The sequence below is a fragment of the Sinocyclocheilus grahami genome, unplaced genomic scaffold (genome assembly GCF_001515645.1).
Source record: "Sinocyclocheilus grahami isolate Dianchi unplaced genomic scaffold, SAMN03320097.WGS_v1.1 scaffold178.1, whole genome shotgun sequence".
Classification (NCBI taxonomy): Eukaryota; Metazoa; Chordata; class Actinopteri; order Cypriniformes; family Cyprinidae; genus Sinocyclocheilus; species Sinocyclocheilus grahami.
In genome coordinates, this window is record NW_015505357.1 from 1979959 (window position 1) to 2002357 (window position 22399).

The following is a 22399-nucleotide window of genomic DNA, read 5'->3' on the forward strand; positions in this document are numbered from 1 at the left end:
ATTTTGGCCAAACGTATTTTACAACAGGAAAAACTGAGCGCCCATAAAGCTACAACTTTGTAACCTGTTGAAAAAAACGTAATGTGATGCTGCCGTTTTAATGATGGACAAATTGCACATTTGCACACACATTCACTGGTCAAAAACCCGGCCATAACTGCATTTGAGTTTGACACAAAGCGACTGAGTGTTCCTCGTCAGCTAGGTAAAATATATTTCTAAGAAAATTCTTCTTTGATTTATGATGGCTATTTGCTGATACACTTAATTTATTAACATTTAATCATATTATATATGGTCACACTCACAGCATGGTTAATGTTTACGATGTTAATATGCATGTATTTGCTAGCTAGCTAATTTTTGAATGTAGTATTCTATACTCCCCGCTTATCATTAAGATGTGACCAGTAAAAAAAAGGGGGGGTGCCCCTTTTCAGTTTCAGCACATGCCCCTCAAAAGGTCTGTGCACGACCCTGCACATACTGGTAAAAAATGTATAGCCTGAATGCACTGTAAGTCGCTTTGCGTCTGCTTAAATGCATAAATTAATTATTTATTATTACTAACAGGTTAAGTAAAATATAATGAACATATAGGCTAAGGTAGTGCATATATTTAGTGAAATGCTCTCCTCTAGACTTAATTTCTCGGGTGAACTAATGAGCTGTGGACATGGAATGACTCTGAGCAATTGCATAGGACATGAGATGTTCATTCATGTTTATTTTATGCTAATTAGTAGTAAAGAGGAAGGGATGATCGCATTCACTCACACTCCTCGCTGCCGTTTAAACTAGGGCTGGGTAAAAAAATATTGATTTCTTGATTTTAATCAATTCTCATTTTTACGAAATTATATTGATTCTTAAATCCCAAGAATTGATGAATCTAGCCTGTTTTCAGTCAATCGCAATAAGCTTTGTGCTTTGTTACTTTTGATAGGAAACAAAGACTCCGATTTCAAATTCTGTCCATTTTATTACAGTATTCAAACAATAAATGCCGATTTGGCGCTGTTTAATGTGGAGTGACAGATCGCTGTAGCTCCTGAGTTCAAGAGGAGAGGAAGCACGAAGCGCATGTGATCTTATCGTCTCCTTCGCTTTAATACCAGTTTCAGCACAAAATAAACATGAATGAACATCAATCCAAAGGTATGTTAAAAGAAAGAGTACAGCTTACCGAAACACATATGTAGTCTCATGTAATCACTCAATCAGTGTTTCAACCTCGGAAAGACGTCAATATAACGGCTGGTAAACAATTTAAACAAAAAGTTTAACAAAAAAGTGCCAACTGACTCTCAAATAAGAGTCACATATATGTATATTTTACGGCATTTGTTAGGAGCTTTTTTTCTTGGAAATTTGGCATGTACTGTACCTGATATACAGTGGGTACGGAAAGTATTCAGACCCCCTTAAATTTTTCCCTCTTTGTTATATTGCAGCCATTTTCCCCTCATTAATGTACACACAGCACCCCATATTGACAGAAAAACACAGAATTGTTGACATTTTTGCAGATTTATTAAAAAAGAAAAACTTAAATATCACATGGTCCTAAGTATTCAGACCCTTTGCTGTGACACTCATATATTTAACTCAGGTGCTGTCCATTTCTTCTGATCATCCTTGAGATGGTTCTACACCTTCATTTGAGTCCAGCTGTGTTTGATTATACTGATTGGACTTGATTAGGAAACCCACACTGGCAAAAATTTCTGCTGCACTTAAGGTTCCTAAGAGCACAGTGGCCTCCATAATCCTTAAATGGAAGACGTTTGGGACGATCAGAACCCTTCCTAGAGCTGGCCGTCCTGCCAAACTGAGCTATCGGGGGAGAAGAGCCTTGGTGAGAGAGGTATGTCTCTAAAAATGGCTGTCCACCAACGTTTACCAACCAACCTGACAGAACTGGAGAGGATCTGCAAGGAGGAATGGCAGAGGATCCCCAAATCCAGGTGTGAAAAACTTGTTGCATCTTTCCCAAAAAGACTCATGGCTGTATTCGATCAAAAGGGTGCTTCAACTAAATACTGAGCAAAGGGTCTGAATACTTAGGACCATGTGATATTTCAGTTTTTCTTTTTTAATAAATCTGCAAAAATGTCAACAATTCTGTGTTTTTCTGTCAATATGGGGTGCTGTGTGTACATTAATGAGGAAAAAAAATTAACTTAAATGATTTTAGCAAATGGCTGCAATATAACAAAGAGTGAAAAATTTAAGGGGGTCTGAATACTTTCCGTACCCACTGTATATCCAGAATAATCTAATCGAATCTAGTGAGTCAGAATCGAATTGAATCATGAAATTTGTGTCAAAACCCAACCCTAGTTTATCTGTCACACCACATCATAGAGAGTCAAAACAGAATATATTGTTTGAATTTCCTGTTAAAATAGACAGAATTTGAAATATAAGACTTTGTTTCTTATTGAAAGTAACGAAACACAAAGCTTATATCAATTATTGAACTGGATGCGCGATATAATGTCTTGTGAATTTTTATTCACGCATCAACTGAAACAGCATAGCCTAAAAGATCGATCTTGGGATTGAAGAATTAATATTGTTTCATCAAAATGGAGATGTATAAAATGAGGAGTTTCAAATTAATTTCCATACATGAAGATGTTAAAACAATGTTGTATTTGTTCAGTACACATGCGTGAGCGACACAACATCTGTACTGAAAATATTCAGTATGAATGTGTGTGTACCATCACACCCCTTATATATATATATCAACCATCCATGTCCATTTAATGTCCTACATACACATATTACACTCCATTATCTTGTGTTCCTCTTGTTTCAAGATTTGAGAAGCTTGACATCACTCCTAAAAGTGCCCAGAAGTTGAAACCCGTGCTGGAGCGCTGGCTGGCAGAGGCTGAGCTCTGGAATCAGAAAGGTCAGCAGAACTTGATGGAGTTTGTGGGCGGAGAGCCCTCCAAGAAGCGCAAGAGGAGAACCAGCTTCACACCGCAGGCCATCGAGGTCCTCAACACTTACTTTGAGAAAAACTCCCTTCCCACTGGCCAAGAGATTACAGAGATCGCCAAGGAGCTGAACTACGACCGAGAGGTTGTTCGGGTCTGGTTTTGTAACCGTCGACAGACTCTGAAAAACACTAGCAAGATCAACTTGTTTCAGGTCCGGTAGAGCTATGGTACGTCTCTTAGAGTGCAACAGAAAAACTTTTTGGACATTGATGTATTGGTGCTAGTTGCAAAATGACTGACTCGCTGTTGTGATGAAGCCAGCGGCACTCAAATTGTGTACGGTCCTAAATAGTACCAAACAATCCAACTATTATCTTTCTGTTGGATTTTTGTTTTCCGTTATGCTGCATGCAGAGTGACTTTTTGCCATGCCACCACAATTTTCAATGCTAAAATGGCTTCTGAACTATTTAAAATATGGAAGAAGCTAACTAATCCTCTAGTTGCTGTTTTTATAGATGAAAAGAAGCACTTCATTAACACATAAAAAGGAAAACGTCTAAAATATTCTCCCTCATCTAGTGTTTTTTTTTTTTTGCACAACTAAAGTTGACCGTTAAAAATTGCTTTTTGCTGTAGCAATAACAGCTATGGCTTTTGACTACATATAGTACATTTAAAAGGTTTTTTAATAATTTTTTTAGTTCAGTTTCCATGATTGAAGTGGTTCCCCCGTCTTTGTGCTTAAATACTGTAGATGTGTTTTGGTCGATGGACAATCATAGTACTCTGAATCAGAAAGCATGCCCTGCTTTTATGTGGCTAAATCCAATTATTCCATTTCGGTTGTCATCGTAATTTCATATTCAGAATTGTATGATTTCAACTGTTATGTCTGTCTGTTGATTCAAATAGGAAATGGTAACTGTATCAGAGATTACAATGACTGATGTAGAATATGTCCTATGGATTTTACTGTTACTGTTTTTGCCATAATCAGTCTAGTAAAGCAGATCTTAATATCAGGAGATGCTATTGAAGAGAGACTTACATCTATATCTATATGGGGCACTTAAGAAACATTTGCTGGACAGCTGAACGTTTGTTTTAATGTTGATTGATGAGCCGTCAAACAAGTGTTAAAGGATATTACAAATATAAAGGCAGTTAATCATTTATGAATTTGGATTGTGCTCTCATTTGTATTCTGTCACAGCAATATTCACAGGTCATATGAACATTTCCCCATTTAGTAAAACAGCCCAGACAGAAGTGTGTTGTAACATGTTTCAAATGTTTGTTCTAAGCATAAAGCTATATTGTTCTTATGGACCTTCAGTATTTATCTAATGGATTATCTTGATTGGTACAATACCATACATTTACATTTTAATGTTGTGAAGAAGGAACGACGATATTAGACATTGTGTTTTAACTAATGGTAAACATAGACTAAACATGAAAAAGCAGCATCTGTTCAACAGTTTAATCTACACAGAGCTTATTGATTTTAAAATGGGGCATAAATGCATTTACAGATTATAAACAATTGTATGGTACTCCATTAACTATATTTATTTTGTATCAATTGTAATGTTTGGTATGAACTTGTTATTTGAATAAATTAACACTAAACACACTTGACTTGAAAATCTTGGTAAGTACCATTTGACATCTTTCCGGTCATGATTATATTCATTATACTCAGACAACACAGAAAGTTAACAAATTAATTCTCAGAACACATAAGTAACCTGTAGACATCAAAGTATGTGGATGAAGTTCATTTTAAATGACTGTTCTGATAACTTGAAGGTAATATGTCCCAAGGAATGTTTTGTAGGCCTTAGGTCTTTAGTTTTACTATTGCGAAAATATAGCAGGGCTTTTACCACCATAATACTACTATCAAAAAAATCAATGTGGGTTTTTTCAATATCAAATCATGCTAAATGATTTTTCCTAACAAATATCATAGAAAGCATGATGGTAATGAGGAGCAATCCGTGGTTTTTCATGGTTTCTGTGGTCTTAAAATAGCACTGATAAACCTATTGTTACTATGCAAGTAATAAAATTGCCATTGCCATGGTAACTATATTTTTCACCAAATTGCCATCAATGCATTTATAGCCTTCCTTGAAATCACAATACATATGATATCTTTAAACAGTGTAAAAAGCTTTCAAAATTCTTGAGTTGTTTTATTTTTTAATTTATCTATTTGAAAAGAGCAGCGACTAATGTCAAGTGACAGTTTTATCGTTGCAACAGCTGTGGTATTTTAGCAGAATTTATAGTGACGCCAAACATTTGTGAATTTGATTAGTTTAGTGATTTTTTGTGAATGTATAAAGTCCATCCGAAATTCACACAGGGGTCCTAGCAGAGCAAATACAGGTTATAGTAATGACTATAAAGTGTCTTCATAATTAATCTTTATTTTGAATCTGCATCTATTGATTTATAATTAATAAAAAAATCTAAGGGTTACAACTACAAATACCATTACCAACATCACAAACCATCAACTATTAACTATTATAAATAAATAAATAATCATAATAATAATGTGGTTTCCTGAATATGTAGTGTTTTGGGACATGTTCTGTTAGGATTTAGCTACCAATAAAAGGCAACAAATTACCAGTAGAGAGACCCACAGGGTCCATTACAGTTTCCAATTAAACCAATACAATTCCCATTATAACCAGTAAAACCATTACAAATTTAGTTATATTGTTTATTTATTGATAATAATATTTTTGTGTTATATTATTTGTTATGAAATTGTTAATTATTTTCTTAAAAGTTCTTAAAAGTTAAGTTTAAAAAGTTTTATGGCTCATGCGTAGAAATCATTTTTAGCGCCGCTGCTCCATCCATAGACTGTATCTCTGGCTGTTTGTTGTCATGGGGGAAAAAGGCAATTCACCTCCATACCGATTGGGGCCGCTAGTACACTCGCTCACTGTTCCAGCCGTTAGTGAGGAAGGCTACTGCGGATATTACGGCAATTTCTACAGAAGAGATAAACAAACATGTAATATTATACGTAAGACATTTTTTTAATCAAAATCCATCCTATCTTCAACCAATAAATTTTCTTCGAATTTTTCGCAGCGTCGTCACTTTTTACGGCGACCGGTGAAAGAAACTAATCTTCTTTCGAGCAAAACGAAGTTTTCTTGCCAAAAGAAGGACGATGGGTGGAAAAATGGCGTGAAACGATGAGCTTTACCGCATTCTTTATCTGACTGCTGTCAGAGGTAATTTACACTCTTATTATGCAATTTATGATAAAACAAACACTTTATTTTAAACGGTATCTGTTAAGTTTTTGCCCCCATTTGACTTATGTAATGTAATACATGTGTTTGTAATGTGTAGCTCTGTATTTTGAGGATTTGTGATGCAATTTTCTGTCTTTAACATCATATTTAATCTAGTAATAATACTACTTAAGGTCTTTCTTAAATTGGAAAACTATAAACGTATTTTCCAGTTCACGATTAATATTGTATGTTATTGTATGTAACTAATCCATGTTTCCCCCTCTTTATTTAGACAGGTGTCTGTGATCATCCCTAAACCCAGAAGGGAGACTGTCAGGACTGTGATTCATTTGCTCCTAAGTTCACTTGAGTTAGACGTCTAAAGTCATGGCTTGGGCTCTGAAACTACCTCTGGCCGATGAGGTGATTGAGTCTGGTCTGGTCCAGGACTTTGATGCCAGTCTGTCAGGGATCGGGCAAGAGCTTGGAGCTGGTGCTTACAGCATGAGGTCAGTTTGTGTACTAACTTATTCTCTTTTTTGTTTAGGGGTGTTTAGCTCATTTCAGATCATTGGTGTGTTCGAAATTGTTAATTATTTTCTTAAAAGTTCTTAAAAGTTAAGTTTAAAAAGTTTTATGGCTCATGCGTAGAAATCATTTTTAGCGCCGCTGCTCCATCCATAGACTGTATCTCTGGCTGTTTGTTGTCATGGGGGGAAAAGGCAATTCACCTCCATACCGATTGGGGCCGCTAGTACACTCGCTCACTGTTCCAGCCGTTAGTGAGGAAGGCTACTGCGGATATTACGGCAATTTCTACAGAAGAGATAAACAAACATGTAATATTATACGTAAGACATTTTTTTTATCAAAATCCATCCTATCTTCAACCAATAAATTTTCTTCGAATTTTTCGCAGCGTCGTCACTTTTTACGGCGACCGGTGAAAGAAACTAATCTTCTTTCGAGCAAAACGAAGTTTTCTTGCCAAAAGAAGGACGATGGGTGGAAAAATGGCGTGAAACGATGAGCTTTACCGCATTCTTTATCTGACTGCTGTCAGAGGTAATTTACACTCTTATTATGCAATTTATGATAAAACAAACACTTTATTTTAAACGGTATCTGTTAAGTTTTTGCCCCCATTTGACTTATGTAATGTAATACATGTGTTTGTAATGTGTAGCTCTGTATTTTGAGGATTTGTGATGCAATTTTCTGTCTTTAACATCATATTTAATCTAGTAATAATACTACTTAAGGTCTTTCTTAAATTGGAAAACTATAAACGTATTTTCCAGTTCACGATTAATATTGTATGTTATTGTATGTAACTAATCCATGTTTCCCCCTCTTTATTTAGACAGGTGTCTGTGATCATCCCTAAACCCAGAAGGGAGACTGTCAGGACTGTGATTCATTTGCTCCTAAGTTCACTTGAGTTAGACGTCTAAAGTCATGGCTTGGGCTCTGAAACTACCTCTGGCCGATGAGGTGATTGAGTCTGGTCTGGTCCAGGACTTTGATGCCAGTCTGTCAGGGATCGGGCAAGAGCTTGGAGCTGGTGCTTACAGCATGAGGTCAGTTTGTGTACTAACTTATTCTCTTTTTTGTTTAGGGGTGTTTAGCTCATTTCAGATCATTGGTGTGTTCTGAGACCTGTGGTGCTCGATAAATGTCAACTTTGGTTGAATTGTAGCTCTTTAGAGTACTGTATGTTCAGGTCGATTTGCGTTTTTGCCTTATTGAGGAGTGTTGCTTAATCTGTTTTGCATGCTTACTATGTCAAAGCCAACTTCTTCTGCTGGGCTGTTTAGAATGTCATGATGAATGTGTTTTGGCACATTTTGTGTCGTGACGTTCCAGAGAGCCACACTCTGTCTTGTATTCCCTTACATAACTGTTGTGCAGAAAATTAAGCATTTAGAAAAGTATAGGTCTGTTTGTGCCGATGTCATTGTGTGTAGGCTTCGATTAAGTGTTTTATTCCATATTTAGGGTTTCAAGTGGTTTTTAAACATGTTTTAATTTACTGACAAATTGAAGTTCTGTACGACATGACTGCAGTGCAGTCTGCATGCATGTTTTGTTCTGCTAGTTGATAAAACAAAAATCTTTGATTTTAAATGGATGAAGTAAAATGCATTGCCGTGTTGATAGGCAGATAGTCACTCTGTCTAGCCTCATCAGTTGGTCTCCAGGGAACAAAATAGTTGTGTGTTATAAACCACATGTTCCAGTCCTGCTTTGCCATCTGTGATGATTTGTTCCCAGATGTTTGAGTAGCATTAGAAATGTCCCTGTATGGGAAACCAAAAATTGTAAAATCTATAATTTTTCACTTTTTTCTTTCTCTTGTTGTTTTGCAGTGACGTGCTAGCTCTCCCCATCTTTAAACAGGAGGAGTCTAATTTACCTCCGGAGAGTGACGATAAGATTCTTCCCTTCCAGTATGTACTGTGTGCTGCCACCTCTCCTGCTGTCAAACTACATGATGAGACGCTCACCTACCTCAATCAAGGTCTGTTCAGCAACACTGGCTGAAGAACATCTGAAATTTCTTTAGCTTTATATTAAATGTCCATATAAATCTATTACACTGAAAAAAATGGTATAGAAAAAAATTTTCAGGCTGGAATTGCTTGAAAATTTCTCAAACAATTACAAAGAAATAGCAAGTTACACATTGAACTACACATGAAACTTTAAAAGTATATAAACTGAAATAGTATTTTCTTGTAAAACGTGCTCCATTTAATCTTTGTTTTATTTATAACTTTGAAAAATCTTTCTTTTTTTTTTACAGTGTAATACACAAACATACATTATTCATGAAGTTTAAACGGTTTGTGCTTCTGAAGACTTAGAAAATACACCACTGTATAAAAGTTTAAGGTCAGTGCGTTAATTAATTAATTTGTTTATTACAAATAAATTATTTTGTTCAGCAAGGATGCATATTAAATTGATCAAAACTGACAGTGAAGACATCTATACTGTTCCAAAAGACTTCTATTTCAAGTAAATTCATCAAATAATCCTGAAAAATGTATTCAAGGTTTCCACAAAAATTTTAAGCAGCAACATTTCAACACTGATAATAGGAAATATTTCTTGAACAGCAAGTCAGCATATTAGAAGAATTTCTAAAGTATCTTGTGACACTGAAGACTCGAGTAATGATGCAAACATTTTTTGTAATGACAGGAATAAATTGCACTTTCAAATATATTAAAATTGAAAACACTTATTTTAAATTGCAATCATATTTTACAATATTACTGTATTTACCATATTTCTGTTAAAAAAATCGCTGCCTTGGTTAGCATAAGAGACATTTTTCAAATAAAAATCTTGCTGACCCCAAACTTTTAAACAGTTGTGTGTATATATATATATATATATATATATATATATATATATATATCTTAACAGCGTCTGTCCACATTCACTTTCAATGTATGGAAATAAAACTGCTTTTAAAATGTTTTTACTGGTATTGCTAAATTTCCCCCCCATCTGCTGCAGGACAGTCTTATGAGATTCGAATGCTGGACAATCGGAAAATGGGGGAACTTCCTGAGATCAATGGGAAAATGGTGAAGGTGAGGATTTTCTGGCTGTTCTTTCTCGTCCCCCATAATTCATGCTTCCCATATACAGGATTATGCTTGCATCAAGGCTTTTGAGAATCCTTTAAGTGTTCTGCTTGAGCTTGCTGAATCATATGTGCTTCTTGTGACTATCTGTGGTTTATCTCTACCACTGTTTTTCTTGTGGTTACTCCCTGCAGAGCATCATCCGCGTTGTGTTTCATGATCGCCGCCTTCAGTACACTGAACACCAGCAGCTGGAGGGCTGGCGCTGGAACAGGCCGGGAGACAGAATCCTTGATTTAGGTAAATATTGTTACCCACTGCTAACACAAAGTGTAAAATCAGTAGTATAATAAGATGACTGTGAATAATTGGCACTTAAAGATGCGTTTGCTACCAATTTGTCAGTGTTGTGGAAATGCAGGAATTAGACATTAATAACATGCTTGCACTGAAATCCTCAGATATCCCGATGTCGGTAGGGGTGGTTGATCCCAGGGCAAACCCTACACAGCTCAACACTGTGGAGTTCCTCTGGGACCCCTCGAAAAGGACCTCTGTTTTTATTCAGGTATCATAGACTGCTTTTGCTGACCTCAAGAACAACTTTCCCATACACTGTGAGTGGAGCCTTAGAAATCCCAACATGAGGTTCCATGTTTGTGTTTGTGTGTTTTTAATTTATCCACTGATACACACTCAATGTACTTTGTCAATGACATTAGGAAGGATTTTTGCTGTGTTAAATTGATAGTTCATCCAAAAAATAATATTTTGTCATAATTTACTCACCCTCATGTTATTACAAACCTGTATGACTTTATTTCTTTTTGTGGAGTACCAAAGAATATATTTTGAGGAATATTTCAATTGTTTTTGTCCAAAACAACACTGGATTCCATCGACACACACAGTTTTCTATTTATTTTTAAATATCATTCACTTATTATTGTCTTCTTTGTTTAGGTCCATTGTATAAGCACAGAGTTCACCATGCGTAAGCATGGAGGAGAGAAGGGAGTGCCGTTCCGTATTCAAATCGACACTTTCAAGGAGAATGAGGCCGGGGAGTACACTGAGCATCTGCACTCCGCCAGCTGCCAAATCAAAGTTTTTAAGGTGGGCTGAGGCCTCTGATAAACATTTACAATGTGACTATGCAAGTTTCAATGCAAGTACTGTTCATGAGTGCAGCATAATTTTTGTGTAATCTTGCAACTGGAACAAGATCTTCTTAGAAAATTAGATGCTAGTACAAGGTTTGTTTTGTGTTCAGCCTAAAGGTGCAGACAGAAAGCAGAAAACAGACAGAGAAAAAATGGAGAAACGAGCACCGCAGGAAAAGGAAAAATACCAGCCTTCATATGAAACCACCATTCTCACTGAGGTGTGTATCTGCTTCCTTGGAAAGCTTGAGTTCATCATGGATAGTCAAAAAAATAATAATAGATTTTGATTTCGCTTATTATAGTTTATTATATATTATAGTTTTTAATTTCATATTTGTATAATATTTTTGTAATGACAGGAATAAATTGCACTTTCAAATATATTAAAATTGAAAACACTTATTTTAAATTGCAATCATATTTTACAATATTACTGTATTTACCATATTTCTGTTAAAAAAATCGCTGCCTTGGTTAGCATAAGAGACATTTTTCAAATAAAAATCTTGCTGACCCCAAACTTTTAAACAGTTGTGTATGAACACACATTATATATATATATATATATATATCTTAACAGCGTCTGTCCACATTCACTTTCAATGTATGGAAATAAAACTGCTTTTAAAATGTTTTTACTGGTATTGCTAAATTTCCCCCCCATCTGCTGCAGGACAGTCTTATGAGATTCGAATGCTGGACAATCGGAAAATGGGGGAACTTCCTGAGATCAATGGGAAAATGGTGAAGGTGAGGATTTTCTGGCTGTTCTTTCTCGTCCCCCATAATTCATGCTTCCCATATACAGGATTATGCTTGCATCAAGGCTTTTGAGAATCCTTTAAGTGTTCTGCTTGAGCTTGCTGAATCATATGTGCTTCTTGTGACTATCTGTGGTTTATCTCTACCACTGTTTTTCTTGTGGTTACTCCCTGCAGAGCATCATCCGCGTTGTGTTTCATGATCGCCGCCTTCAGTACACTGAACACCAGCAGCTGGAGGGCTGGCGCTGGAACAGGCCGGGAGACAGAATCCTTGATTTAGGTAAATATTGTTACCCACTGCTAACACAAAGTGTAAAATCAGTAGTATAATAAGATGACTGTGAATAATTGGCACTTAAAGATGCGTTTGCTACCAATTTGTCAGTGTTGTGGAAATGCAGGAATTAGACATTAATAACATGCTTGCACTGAAATCCTCAGATATCCCGATGTCGGTAGGGGTGGTTGATCCCAGGGCAAACCCTACACAGCTCAACACTGTGGAGTTCCTCTGGGACCCCTCGAAAAGGACCTCTGTTTTTATTCAGGTATCATAGACTGCTTTTGCTGACCTCAAGAACAACTTTCCCATACACTGTGAGTGGAGCCTTAGAAATCCCAACATGAGGTTCCATGTTTGTGTTTGTGTGTTTTTAATTTATCCACTGATACACACTCAATGTACTTTGTCAATGACATTAGGAAGGATTTTTGCTGTGTTAAATTGATAGTTCATCCAAAAAATAATATTTTGTCATAATTTACTCACCCTCATGTTATTACAAACCTGTATGACTTTATTTCTTTTTGTGGAGTACCAAAGAATATATTTTGAGGAATATTTCAATTGTTTTTGTCCAAAACAACACTGGATTCCATCGACACACACAGTTTTCTATTTATTTTTAAATATCATTCACTTATTATTGTCTTCTTTGTTTAGGTCCATTGTATAAGCACAGAGTTCACCATGCGTAAGCATGGAGGAGAGAAGGGAGTGCCGTTCCGTATTCAAATCGACACTTTCAAGGAGAATGAGGCCGGGGAGTACACTGAGCATCTGCACTCCGCCAGCTGCCAAATCAAAGTTTTTAAGGTGGGCTGAGGCCTCTGATAAACATTTACAATGTGACTATGCAAGTTTCAATGCAAGTACTGTTCATGAGTGCAGCATAATTTTTGTGTAATCTTGCAACTGGAACAAGATCTTCTTAGAAAATTAGATGCTAGTACAAGGTTTGTTTTGTGTTCAGCCTAAAGGTGCAGACAGAAAGCAGAAAACAGACAGAGAAAAAATGGAGAAACGAGCACCGCAGGAAAAGGAAAAATACCAGCCTTCATATGAAACCACCATTCTCACTGAGGTGTGTATCTGCTTCCTTGGAAAGCTTGAGTTCATCATGGATAGTCAAAAAAATAATAATAGATTTTGATTTCGCTTATTATAGTTTATTATATATTATAGTTTTTAATTTCATATTTGTATAATATTTAAAACACTTTTACTTTGTTTTAATATTTGTATTTTGTAAAATTGCTTTTTAATATGTGATAATATTTTGTGTGTTGTGTATTTATTCAGTTCTCTCCATTGCCTGGAAAGCATTGGTTTTATATCAATATTTACGTGAAATATTTAATTAGTCTCTGTTATTAGTTAGAGATTTTAATTTATTATTTATATTTTTATGTGTTTTATTTACATTTATATTAGTATATTTATAATATTATAAATTTTTTTCCCATTTGATTTTGATTGTGATGATATGTGGTGTTTTGTATTTATCCAGTGCTCTCCGTGGCCTGAGATTACATACGTCAACAATTCCCCATCACCAGGTTTCAACAGCACCCACAACAGCTTTCCTGTGAATGAAGGGTAGGAAACATTCATCAACATTGTCTGAGCTTTATAATGCTAAAGCTAAATAGAATTTTGAATAGGAAAATAGCAATTGATTATATTTCGATTAAAAACTATGCAATCATTTGTCTTCTTTGGAATCACATTTACTTTAATTTAATGGCTTATGGTTTTGCCTTGCAGAAATGGTTCACCCAATCACCAGCCGGAGCCTGTGGCACAGTTAGCAGATGTGAGTCTGTCTGTGTTTATCTTCTCTCATATTTGAGATTCACTGCTCTCAGTAACATTAAACGTTTCTAGTGACATTCTAGGATTAGCATCACTCTGTCTATATACACTGAACAAAATTATAAACGCAGAACACTTTTGTTTTTGCCCCCATTTTTCATGAGCTGAACTCAAAGATCTAAGACTTTTTCTATGTACACAAAAGGCCTATTGTTCACAAATCTGGCTAAATCTGTGTTAGTGAGCCCTTCCCCTTTGCCGAGATAATCCATCCACCTCACAGGTGTGGCATATCAAGATGCTGATTAGACAGCATGATTATTACACAGGTGTGCCTTAGGCTGGCCACAATAAAAGGCCACTGTAAAATGTGCAGTTTTATCACACAGCACAATGCCACAGATGTCGCAAGTTTTGAGGAGTCTCAGGGAAGCTCATCTGCATGCTCGTTTTCCTCATCGGGGTCTCGACCTGACTGCAGTTCGTCGTCGTAACTGACTTGAGTGGGCAAATGCTTACATAGAAAAAGTCTTAGATCTTTGAGTTCAGCTCATGAAAAATGGGGGCAAAAACAAAAGTGTTGCGTTTATAATTTTGTTCAGTGTGTATATATATATATATATATATATATACACACACACACACACACACATGAGATATGAAAGGCAAACTACTACAAACTGAGACATGGTCTTGGTTAGATTCATTCCAGTGTTCTCTTGTGTGTTACAACATTTATGCATTCAGCATTTTCTCATTTGAACAATGTTTTATGTTTGTACAAGCAAATGTATCTGTGTTCCATTTGCATTTGTGTGGGATTTAGTTCATAACTGATCTTACTATCCACTTAACTAGTTAAGTAGTTGAGCTGTATTGGAAATGGAATGGTCAATAGCTACCCTTCAATATAGTGTGTGTGTGTGAAGGCATGCTTCCATGCACATTTTTAATGTCAGGAGAACTACAATCATACATCAAAGACCCTTTGTTTCCATTCATATCGTTACAGCTGCTATTATTAAATTATCTGTAAAAGCTTTTTTGTTGCTTTTGCATGTTCATTAGCACATTTCAGAGTATATGTTGCCCTTTGTAGCTTTTTTTTGTTAGAACTAATAGTTTATAATATAGCATAGGGATGGGGTTCGGCAGTATGACCTAAATATTAGCATAAATATTACCCAAAAATGTTTATTTTATATTTGTTTAATAGAATTCATTTCATTTAAATGTAATTATTATATATATACATACATAAATGTATAAGTGTAATTTATAATGCAAAGTACTTAATGTAATTTTATTATTATTTTTTGAGTTTTCTGCCATTTTTAAAGCGTGCCACAGAAATACTATGACATAACATGATCTACAGTTTGACACATTTCTACTGTTATATTATCATACTGCCCAGCCCTTACATCATTTAAAAAAAATAACATATTCACTACGATTCAAAAGTTTGGGCTAAGTTAGTTTTTTTTTTTGTTAGTTTTTTTTTTTCCTGAAGGAGATCAGTACATTTATTCAGCAAAGATGCCTTAAATTAATCAAAAGTGACTGGAACGACATTTGTAATGTTACAAAGGATTTTTATTTCAAACAAATGCTTTTCTATTCTTTAAAGAATGCTAAAAAATATGTATGTCAGTGACACTGAAGACGAATAATTGCTGCTGAAAATTCAGCTTTGCCATCACAGTATTAAATTACATTTTTAATTATAATAATATAGAAAACCGCTATTATAAATAGGAATATTGTGAAATATAATTACTGCTTGTACTGTATTTTAAACGAATAAATGAAGCCTTGGTGAGACTTAAAAAAAAAAAAGAAGCTTACTGACCCCACACTTTTGAACCGTAGTGTGTAGATACAGGAACCAAATTAAATGTGAACAGCCTTAAATCAACTTTTACAGGCTGACCTACAGTACAATAATCATTCAGTTTGGCACCTTTTCCTGTAACAAATCTATTCTGATTTCCTCATGCTTTTATGATTGTATGTTGATAGTCTGATTTTAAAATGACTCCAAACATTGTATTATTTTTGCATTAGTTTATATGCTGATGTAATGTGAGGTTTTAGCCCATTGTTTTTTTTGTTTTTTTTTGTAACGTATAAGCCCCGTTAGTCACCACATGCTTCCTCATAACAAGATAATAACACTCGAGACAAATCTGAGATTTTAAAACTGAGAGACGTTCTGCCTTACAGTTGTCGGCCCACCTACTTACAAGAGACAGTGAAAGCGATCAGGTACATGAATTTATTTGCTAATTTGAATATGTTGAAATGTTTATTTGCCAAAGGTAACACTTGGTTGGTGTGCAAAGGTTTTATTAAATCTGTTTATGAACTCAGTTCAACTCAGGCCAGACAGTTTAAGGGGGAGTGTCTGACTTCAGTACAGGGACTGTACAATGGAAAAACAGACTAATTATTATCAGTTTATGGTCAGTCTGCTAAGGCCTATTTTGTCCTTTCTCTCTGCCCCCGAACAAACAGAATCTGTTGCCAACGGCAACGCCACAGGAAGCACAGCAGTGGCTCCATAGAAACCGTTTTTCACCATTCTGCCGTCTCTTCTCAAACTTCTCGGGTAAAGGGACGACTGGGCTTACATAAGTGTGCATCACATTCCATACAGGCTTCTGCTCACTCAGCAACCATACAGTGCCCCACCATTCCTTACATCACTCTCATTCAGATGACACATGCTCTCAAATCTCATTCTCTTATCATAATATTTTTTAGGAAAAATGTAATGTACCTCTTGATTTCATATTACCTTTCAGAATAGTATGAAAAAATTCTAGTGTGAGTGTGTTAACAGTCCTTTGATGTCACTCAGGGGCCGATCTGCTAAAACTGACCCGAGAGGATGTCATCCAGATCTGTGGGCCTGCTGATGGTATTCGGCTATTTAATGCACTCAAAGGACGGTAAGAGTCCGTTGCAGTGATAGCGAAGTTAACTAAAATGAAAAACTATAAACATTTTTGTTACTTTAAATAGTCAAGTCATCATTATTTATATAGTGCTTTTCACAATGCAGATTGTGTCAAAGCAGGTTTACTTTACTTTATTAAACGGGGAAATAGTGTGTCGAAATAGTGTGCTGTTCTCCTCTGGCCAGACAAAACCAGCAGTTTAACTGTAGGCTGCGACAAAGTCAGATAAACATAAACATTAACTGAAATAAAAAAATCTATAGACATGTTTAAAAAAAACTAAAACTAAAAAGAAGACAAAACACACCAAAATTACTAAGACTTTTAACTAAAATTAATTTCAAAATATAAAAACTAGTTTAAAAAAAAGTCTCTCAATGATACTAGAATAACACTGAATTATGTATGTAGCTATGTATGTATGTATGTATGTATGTAACACAGACGTCTCTTATGCTTATTAAGGCTGCATTTATTAGATCAAAAATGAAGTAAAAATGGTAATATTGTAAAAATATTATTACAATTTAAAAGAACCGCTTTCTGTTGTAATACATTTTAAAATGTAATTTATTTATGTGATATTAAAGCTGAAATTTCAGCAGCCATTGCAGCGAGTTGTACTGCTTTACAGTGGGGAAAAAAAGTATTTAGTCAGCCACCAATTGTGCAAGTTCTCCCACTTAAAAAGATGAGAGAGGCCTGTAATTTTCATCATAGGTATACCTCAACTATGAGAGACAAAATGAGAAAAAAAAAATCCAGAAAATCACATTGTAGGATTTTTAAAGAATTTATTTGCAAATTATGGTCGAAAATAAGTATTTGGTCAATAACAAAATTTCATCTCAATACTTTGTTATATACACTTTGTTGGCAATGACAGAGGTCAAACATTTTCTGTAAGTCTTCACAAGGTTTTCACACACAGTTGCTGGTATTTTGGCCCATTCCTCAAGAGCAGTAATGTTTTGGGGCTGGGAAAGCGTGATTCGTCACATTTGAGCTTTTATAAATATCCTTCTGTTCAGTTTCCATAATTTGCTTTTTTTCTTGGCTGTTGATGTTTACATATACTGTGTATGTGTATGTTCCTGTATAGGGTGGTCCGTCCAAGGCTCACCATCTATGTGTGCCAGGAGTCCCAACAGGCTCGTGAACAGCACCAGAAACATGAGAACGGAGACGGGTCTAGCAACACTTTCTTCGGTGAGTTTGACATCAAGTATATTAAGATCAAACGTGATTACATTTGTGCTCTAAGTGTTTGTAGGAATGGAATGTTAGGCTGTGATATTATGAGGTAATCATTTTTTTCCTTACCTGCATGGCCTGGTTATGTCTGCAAAATAGAAAAGCTTTTTAGAGGCAGTAATGGTTTTTTTCTTTAGAATAATGTGCACTTATGAATCATGCATAATAATACTTAGGACATGTGGTAAATGGGGTCAAATAATCAGGGAAAATAAATATCAAGTCTATTGATTTCATGTTGTCAGGTGTTTTTTTTACATTTTCCAGATTTGTGACCCTTGTATCCTGTTATTATTTTAATGTCTTTCCCGTTTTTCTGCAGTGGTTTGTTGGTTAAGGTCTCATGTTTCTTTACCCCCATCTTAGTGTATCATGCTATCTATCTGGAGGAGTTAACAGCTGTGGAACTGACAGAAAAGTTGGCCCAGCTCTTCAGCATCTCTCCACGGCAGATCAGTCAGATCTTCAAGCAGGGACCCACTGGTATCCATGTGTTAGTCAGTGATGAGGTGAGGGCTTCCACAGGCTTTATTTTTCTTCAATGCTTAGGCCAGAGCTTCCCAAATGGGGTTTGTGAAGCCCTAGGGATTTGTAAGGGAACTGCAGGAGGTTTGTGGGTTGATGAGAAGCTAATGATTGAATGGAATGTAAAATAAAAAATGAGGCTATACAAGTAATGAAAATAAAATAGAAATAACAATATAGCTTAGCGCAATTATCAAATCAAAGGTTACGGTGGGGACCAACAACTGTTGAAATTCATTCAGGTTTGGAACAACTTGAGGGTGAGTAAATGGTAACAGAATTTACATTTTTTTTGGTGATCCATCTCTTAAGATATAAATATTGGTAGCTTGTAGTCTAAAACAATTTTATAATTATCAAATATAATTTTTATATTTTACAGTTCAACTGTAATTTACAACAGTAATATATTGCTTTCTTTAATATTAGAGTTCAAACTAATAATAATAATAAGAAGAAATTTCCTGAAAGAGGCCTTAGTTGGTTTCAGCAGTAACAGTAAGAGATATTTTCATATTAGATGAAATCATATAACTGTTCAAATTGCCATACATGACAAAATAATTGCAATGTAGTTTTTTTGGCCAAGTTGTGCAGCCCTATTTATGAATAAGTTTTAAATAAAAACAACCAAAATAAAGCATTTACTGAAAAAAAGTTTATATTAAAATCTTTAATCTGTTTGCCTGCATGTCATTAGACCATTGACCAAGAGAGAACTGTGAATATGCAAGTGTGTTGTTAAATTTTTTAAATATTTACTTAATCTTAGGGGTTTCTTCAAGTAAATGTTTTACGTATAAGCAGTTCGGCTGACAAAAAAGTTTAGGAACCCCTGGTATAGGCACTTAACTTGCATTTGTTTAGATTTCCTTGCACTAACCTGTGCTCACTATAAAAACATTCCCTTCACTTTACAAGCGTGGCAAAGATCACTTTACTGTTGAAATTTGCTTACTTGAACTTTGAAATTCATCCTCTAACACAGTGTTTCCCAACCTTTTTTTAGTCGAAGTACCCTTTGGAAATTTTAGCTAAATTGTGGCACCCTACAAAATTAATTTTGTCACAATATTTGAATTTCTAACTTCGATATGATAATTTGAAAAGTATAGATATTCGGTACAACAGGGAAGAACTGCAGAATATAATGTCATACAGATATTTTTTATATTATTAAAAATAATTGTCCATCAATGGTGGCAATCAGGCTAATTTCTAATGAAGAGATCAATTTATATTACATATTTTAATGTAGGCTTTTATACATATGTAAACATTATTTAATTACCATTATAACTAGCTATCTCACAAATGTTTGCTCACTCAGTGTTTTTTTAATTTTACAGTGGGGTAATTTTGGTGCAGTAGCACGAGAGAGCTTGATTTCGAACTTTGAATTGAATAAAAAATGACGCTTTGTTTGGTCTGAAGATGCATTGCAAGAGATGTAAGCTACTTGCCGAAGGCCATTTCTGCAGAGCTTGCAGAATTTGCTGCTGTGCTTGCAGTGCATCGCTCGTCATCAATCCATCATCGATAGCAGTTAATTTTCACAAATAAGAGCAGATTGCTTTCACACCAAACTGGAGTCCAAATGGACTCAGTGCACCCGAGTTTGCAAAACCAAATGCATTGAGTTTGGTGCCAAAAGCTCAAGTGTGGAAAATAAGAGACCGCACTTGATTTTATCCATCAGTAATAGAACTTAGTCAGGCTAGACAGCATATTGAATTTAACGTGGATGAAAACAAGGCTTTGAGGGATATATTTGCTGTCTTTACAATGGCAGGCACTCTATAAAGGTCCCAGATCACACAGTTTTTGCCAACTCCCAGTTTTCAAAACTGTTTTATAGTTTTTGTCTACTAAAAGTTACCAGATATCATACATACCAGAATTGAGCATGATGTTTGGATAATAGGGTTGGAAAATAAGGCGGCTTGGTGAGTTAAAAATGAAAACCTTTTCAAAGTGAGATAATGTTGTTGTAACATGCGCAATAAAAGCCGTTTCACACTGAGCGCGATGCAAAAAAAACGGCGAACGGTGCTTTCATACCGAGCACGAAACAATTGATTGCCTTCTGCTAATTCATGCCTGCATGCTAGGTGGCGCTGACCAACAATGCATTTTTCTTCAGATATGTATCCCATATATGAATTTAACATTGTCCGCTGCTCAACAGCATTAAATTAATATAATTAAAGATTGGTTCTACATCATAAACACAAACTATCTATAATGCTTACAAGAATACATCTTAAAATGTATTTGTTGGTACAATTAGCATCAAGCTACACATTCGAAAATGCACTTCGCACAGCATTCATTTTTGAGTTCAAAATCCACGTCAAAATCCAATCAACAGCCGATGGACAGAAACAAGTCCCCAACCTACGTTTTTCTCTATCAACAATCAAATGTACGTCTTGAAACAGAAGAAAAGATCTGATGCTACTTCCGTTTTATCATGACTTTAAGTAGTATCTCTTATTCTTTATTTATCTGACTTGATCTTTACGTTCTCATTCGAACAGATGATTCTGAACTTTCAAGATGAGATGTGTTTTGTCCTGGACACAATGAAAGGTATGAGCAAGCCAGTTTTTTCGAAGTATTGACAAGTTGAACCCACATGTCTTTGTTTCTAGGTAACTTCTGTTTTATAACTTGCACTCTTTCGATTGAATTTGCAGCTGAAACAAACGATGGCTATCACATCATTTTGAAGTGAAAACAAAGGATGAGGGGGAGTGAACAGGCCCCTTATGTTTTTCTTAAGATTCAACCCACAGCCCCTTGCCTGCACACTTCCTGGACCTTACCGAAGATCGCTTGGCTTGGAATAATAATGGAGACGATCATGGGAAAGGAAAAAAGGCACCTGACCCATTTTGAAACCTTTGCTGTTTTATCCATGGAGCGTGTGCTGCCTTTTACCTCCACTTTCCATTTACACTCGCAAAACAAATCGCAGAATTTCTATTTTACTAACTTTGTTAGCATCAATTTGATTTGCCAGAAAAAAAAGTTTATAATGTGCTACGCACGGCCTTACCGGCTCAAACAGAGAATTGTCTGGCATTAAATACAGTATTATTTGGTGTTGTCTGTCTGGATGTCACCCTCTGAGTATTTTAGCTGCATGTGCTAGAGTCCCATGTGAAGTGCAGTCCACATGCCTCAATGAATACATGCTTTATAAACAACATAAGTAGAAGGTTATGTCACAGAGATCCATGGTAGGCCCAGAGATTTCCAGGACACTTAAGAAATTGCCTCTGTTTATGATGAACGTTATCGTCAGTTCTCTCACCTGCGAGAAAAAAGTAGGCAGTCCCGTTTTTATATTGTCCCCCTCACTTTTAGCAGATGATGCAATCACAGATGTTGTGAGGGACAGAATGAATTAAAATAGCTCTATACTGCCACTATTTTCAAGTTCAGTTTTTTGGCAGGTTCACGGCGAGCAGCGTGACTAACGCATTGCTGCCCAAATCATTTATGTTTTGTATAAGTTAATTGTTGATTTGTTAAGCCTTGTGGACGTTGGGCTTGATATTAGGTTCTGTAGCTTTGATTTTTCAGGTGTTGCTGCAAATGCACGTTATTTACAGGTGGAAGATGAACGGCAGCAGTGGGCATTATATATGTACGTCTTTTTATTTTTATTTTTTAACATTGTGCATAAAACCTCTCCCTCATTTCGTTTTTTCATCGTTGCATATATTAGAATAGTTTTTGCAAATGTCAGACTTGCCAGAGCACTATTTTATGGTATAAAAGAGATATCATGTTTTA

The 22399-nt window shown here is 35.6% G+C and overlaps 2 protein-coding genes across 3 annotated transcripts in view; both read left to right on the plus strand.

Moving 5' to 3' along the window:
• LOC107594038 (POU domain, class 6, transcription factor 1) overlaps positions 1–3188 on the plus strand; it is a 19221-nt gene extending 16033 nt beyond the window's left edge. Inside the window, exon 10 of the mRNA XM_016283966.1 lies at positions 2829–3188. Within this exon, the coding sequence (XP_016139452.1) occupies positions 2829–3174 (346 nt within the window). The 3' untranslated portion in view covers positions 3175–3188. The remainder of the gene's footprint in view (positions 1–2828) is intronic.
• Positions 3189–7008: 3820 nt separating this feature from the next.
• On the plus strand, positions 7009–22336 carry LOC107594005 (transcription factor CP2). Of its 2 annotated transcripts, XM_016283937.1 has the most exons (16): positions 7009–7294; positions 7593–7809; positions 8599–8750; positions 9758–9834; positions 10023–10128; positions 10290–10396; positions 10792–10944; positions 11102–11212; positions 13549–13637; positions 13806–13854; positions 16371–16464; positions 16717–16807; positions 17919–18025; positions 18437–18579; positions 21136–21187; positions 21295–22336. In XM_016283937.1, the coding sequence occupies exons 2-16, from the start codon at positions 7688–7690 to the stop codon at positions 21330–21332; spliced, it is 1491 nt and encodes a 496-aa protein (XP_016139423.1). In that variant the 5' UTR covers positions 7009–7294; positions 7593–7687; the 3' UTR covers positions 21333–22336. The 2 variants fall into 2 exon arrangements, with proteins under 2 accessions (XP_016139423.1, XP_016139422.1); XM_016283936.1 differs by lacking the exons at positions 7009–7294; positions 7593–7809; positions 8599–8750; ... (3 more) ...; positions 10792–10944; positions 11102–11212 and adding exons at positions 11668–11744; positions 11933–12038; positions 12200–12306; positions 12702–12854; positions 13012–13122.
• The last annotated feature ends 63 nt before the right edge of the window (positions 22337–22399 follow it).

Coding starts and splice junctions, on each gene's coding strand:
- LOC107594005 (XM_016283937.1), top strand. CDS start 7,688: ATGGCTTGGGCTCTGAAACTACCTCTGGCCGATGAGGTGATTGAGTCT. Junction 10,397..10,791: donor GGACCTCTGTTTTTATTCAG/GTATCATAGACT, acceptor TTCTTTGTTTAG/GTCCATTGTATAAGCACAGA. Junction 13,638..13,805: donor AGCTTTCCTGTGAATGAAGG/GTAGGAAACATT, acceptor TTTGCCTTGCAG/AAATGGTTCACCCAATCACC.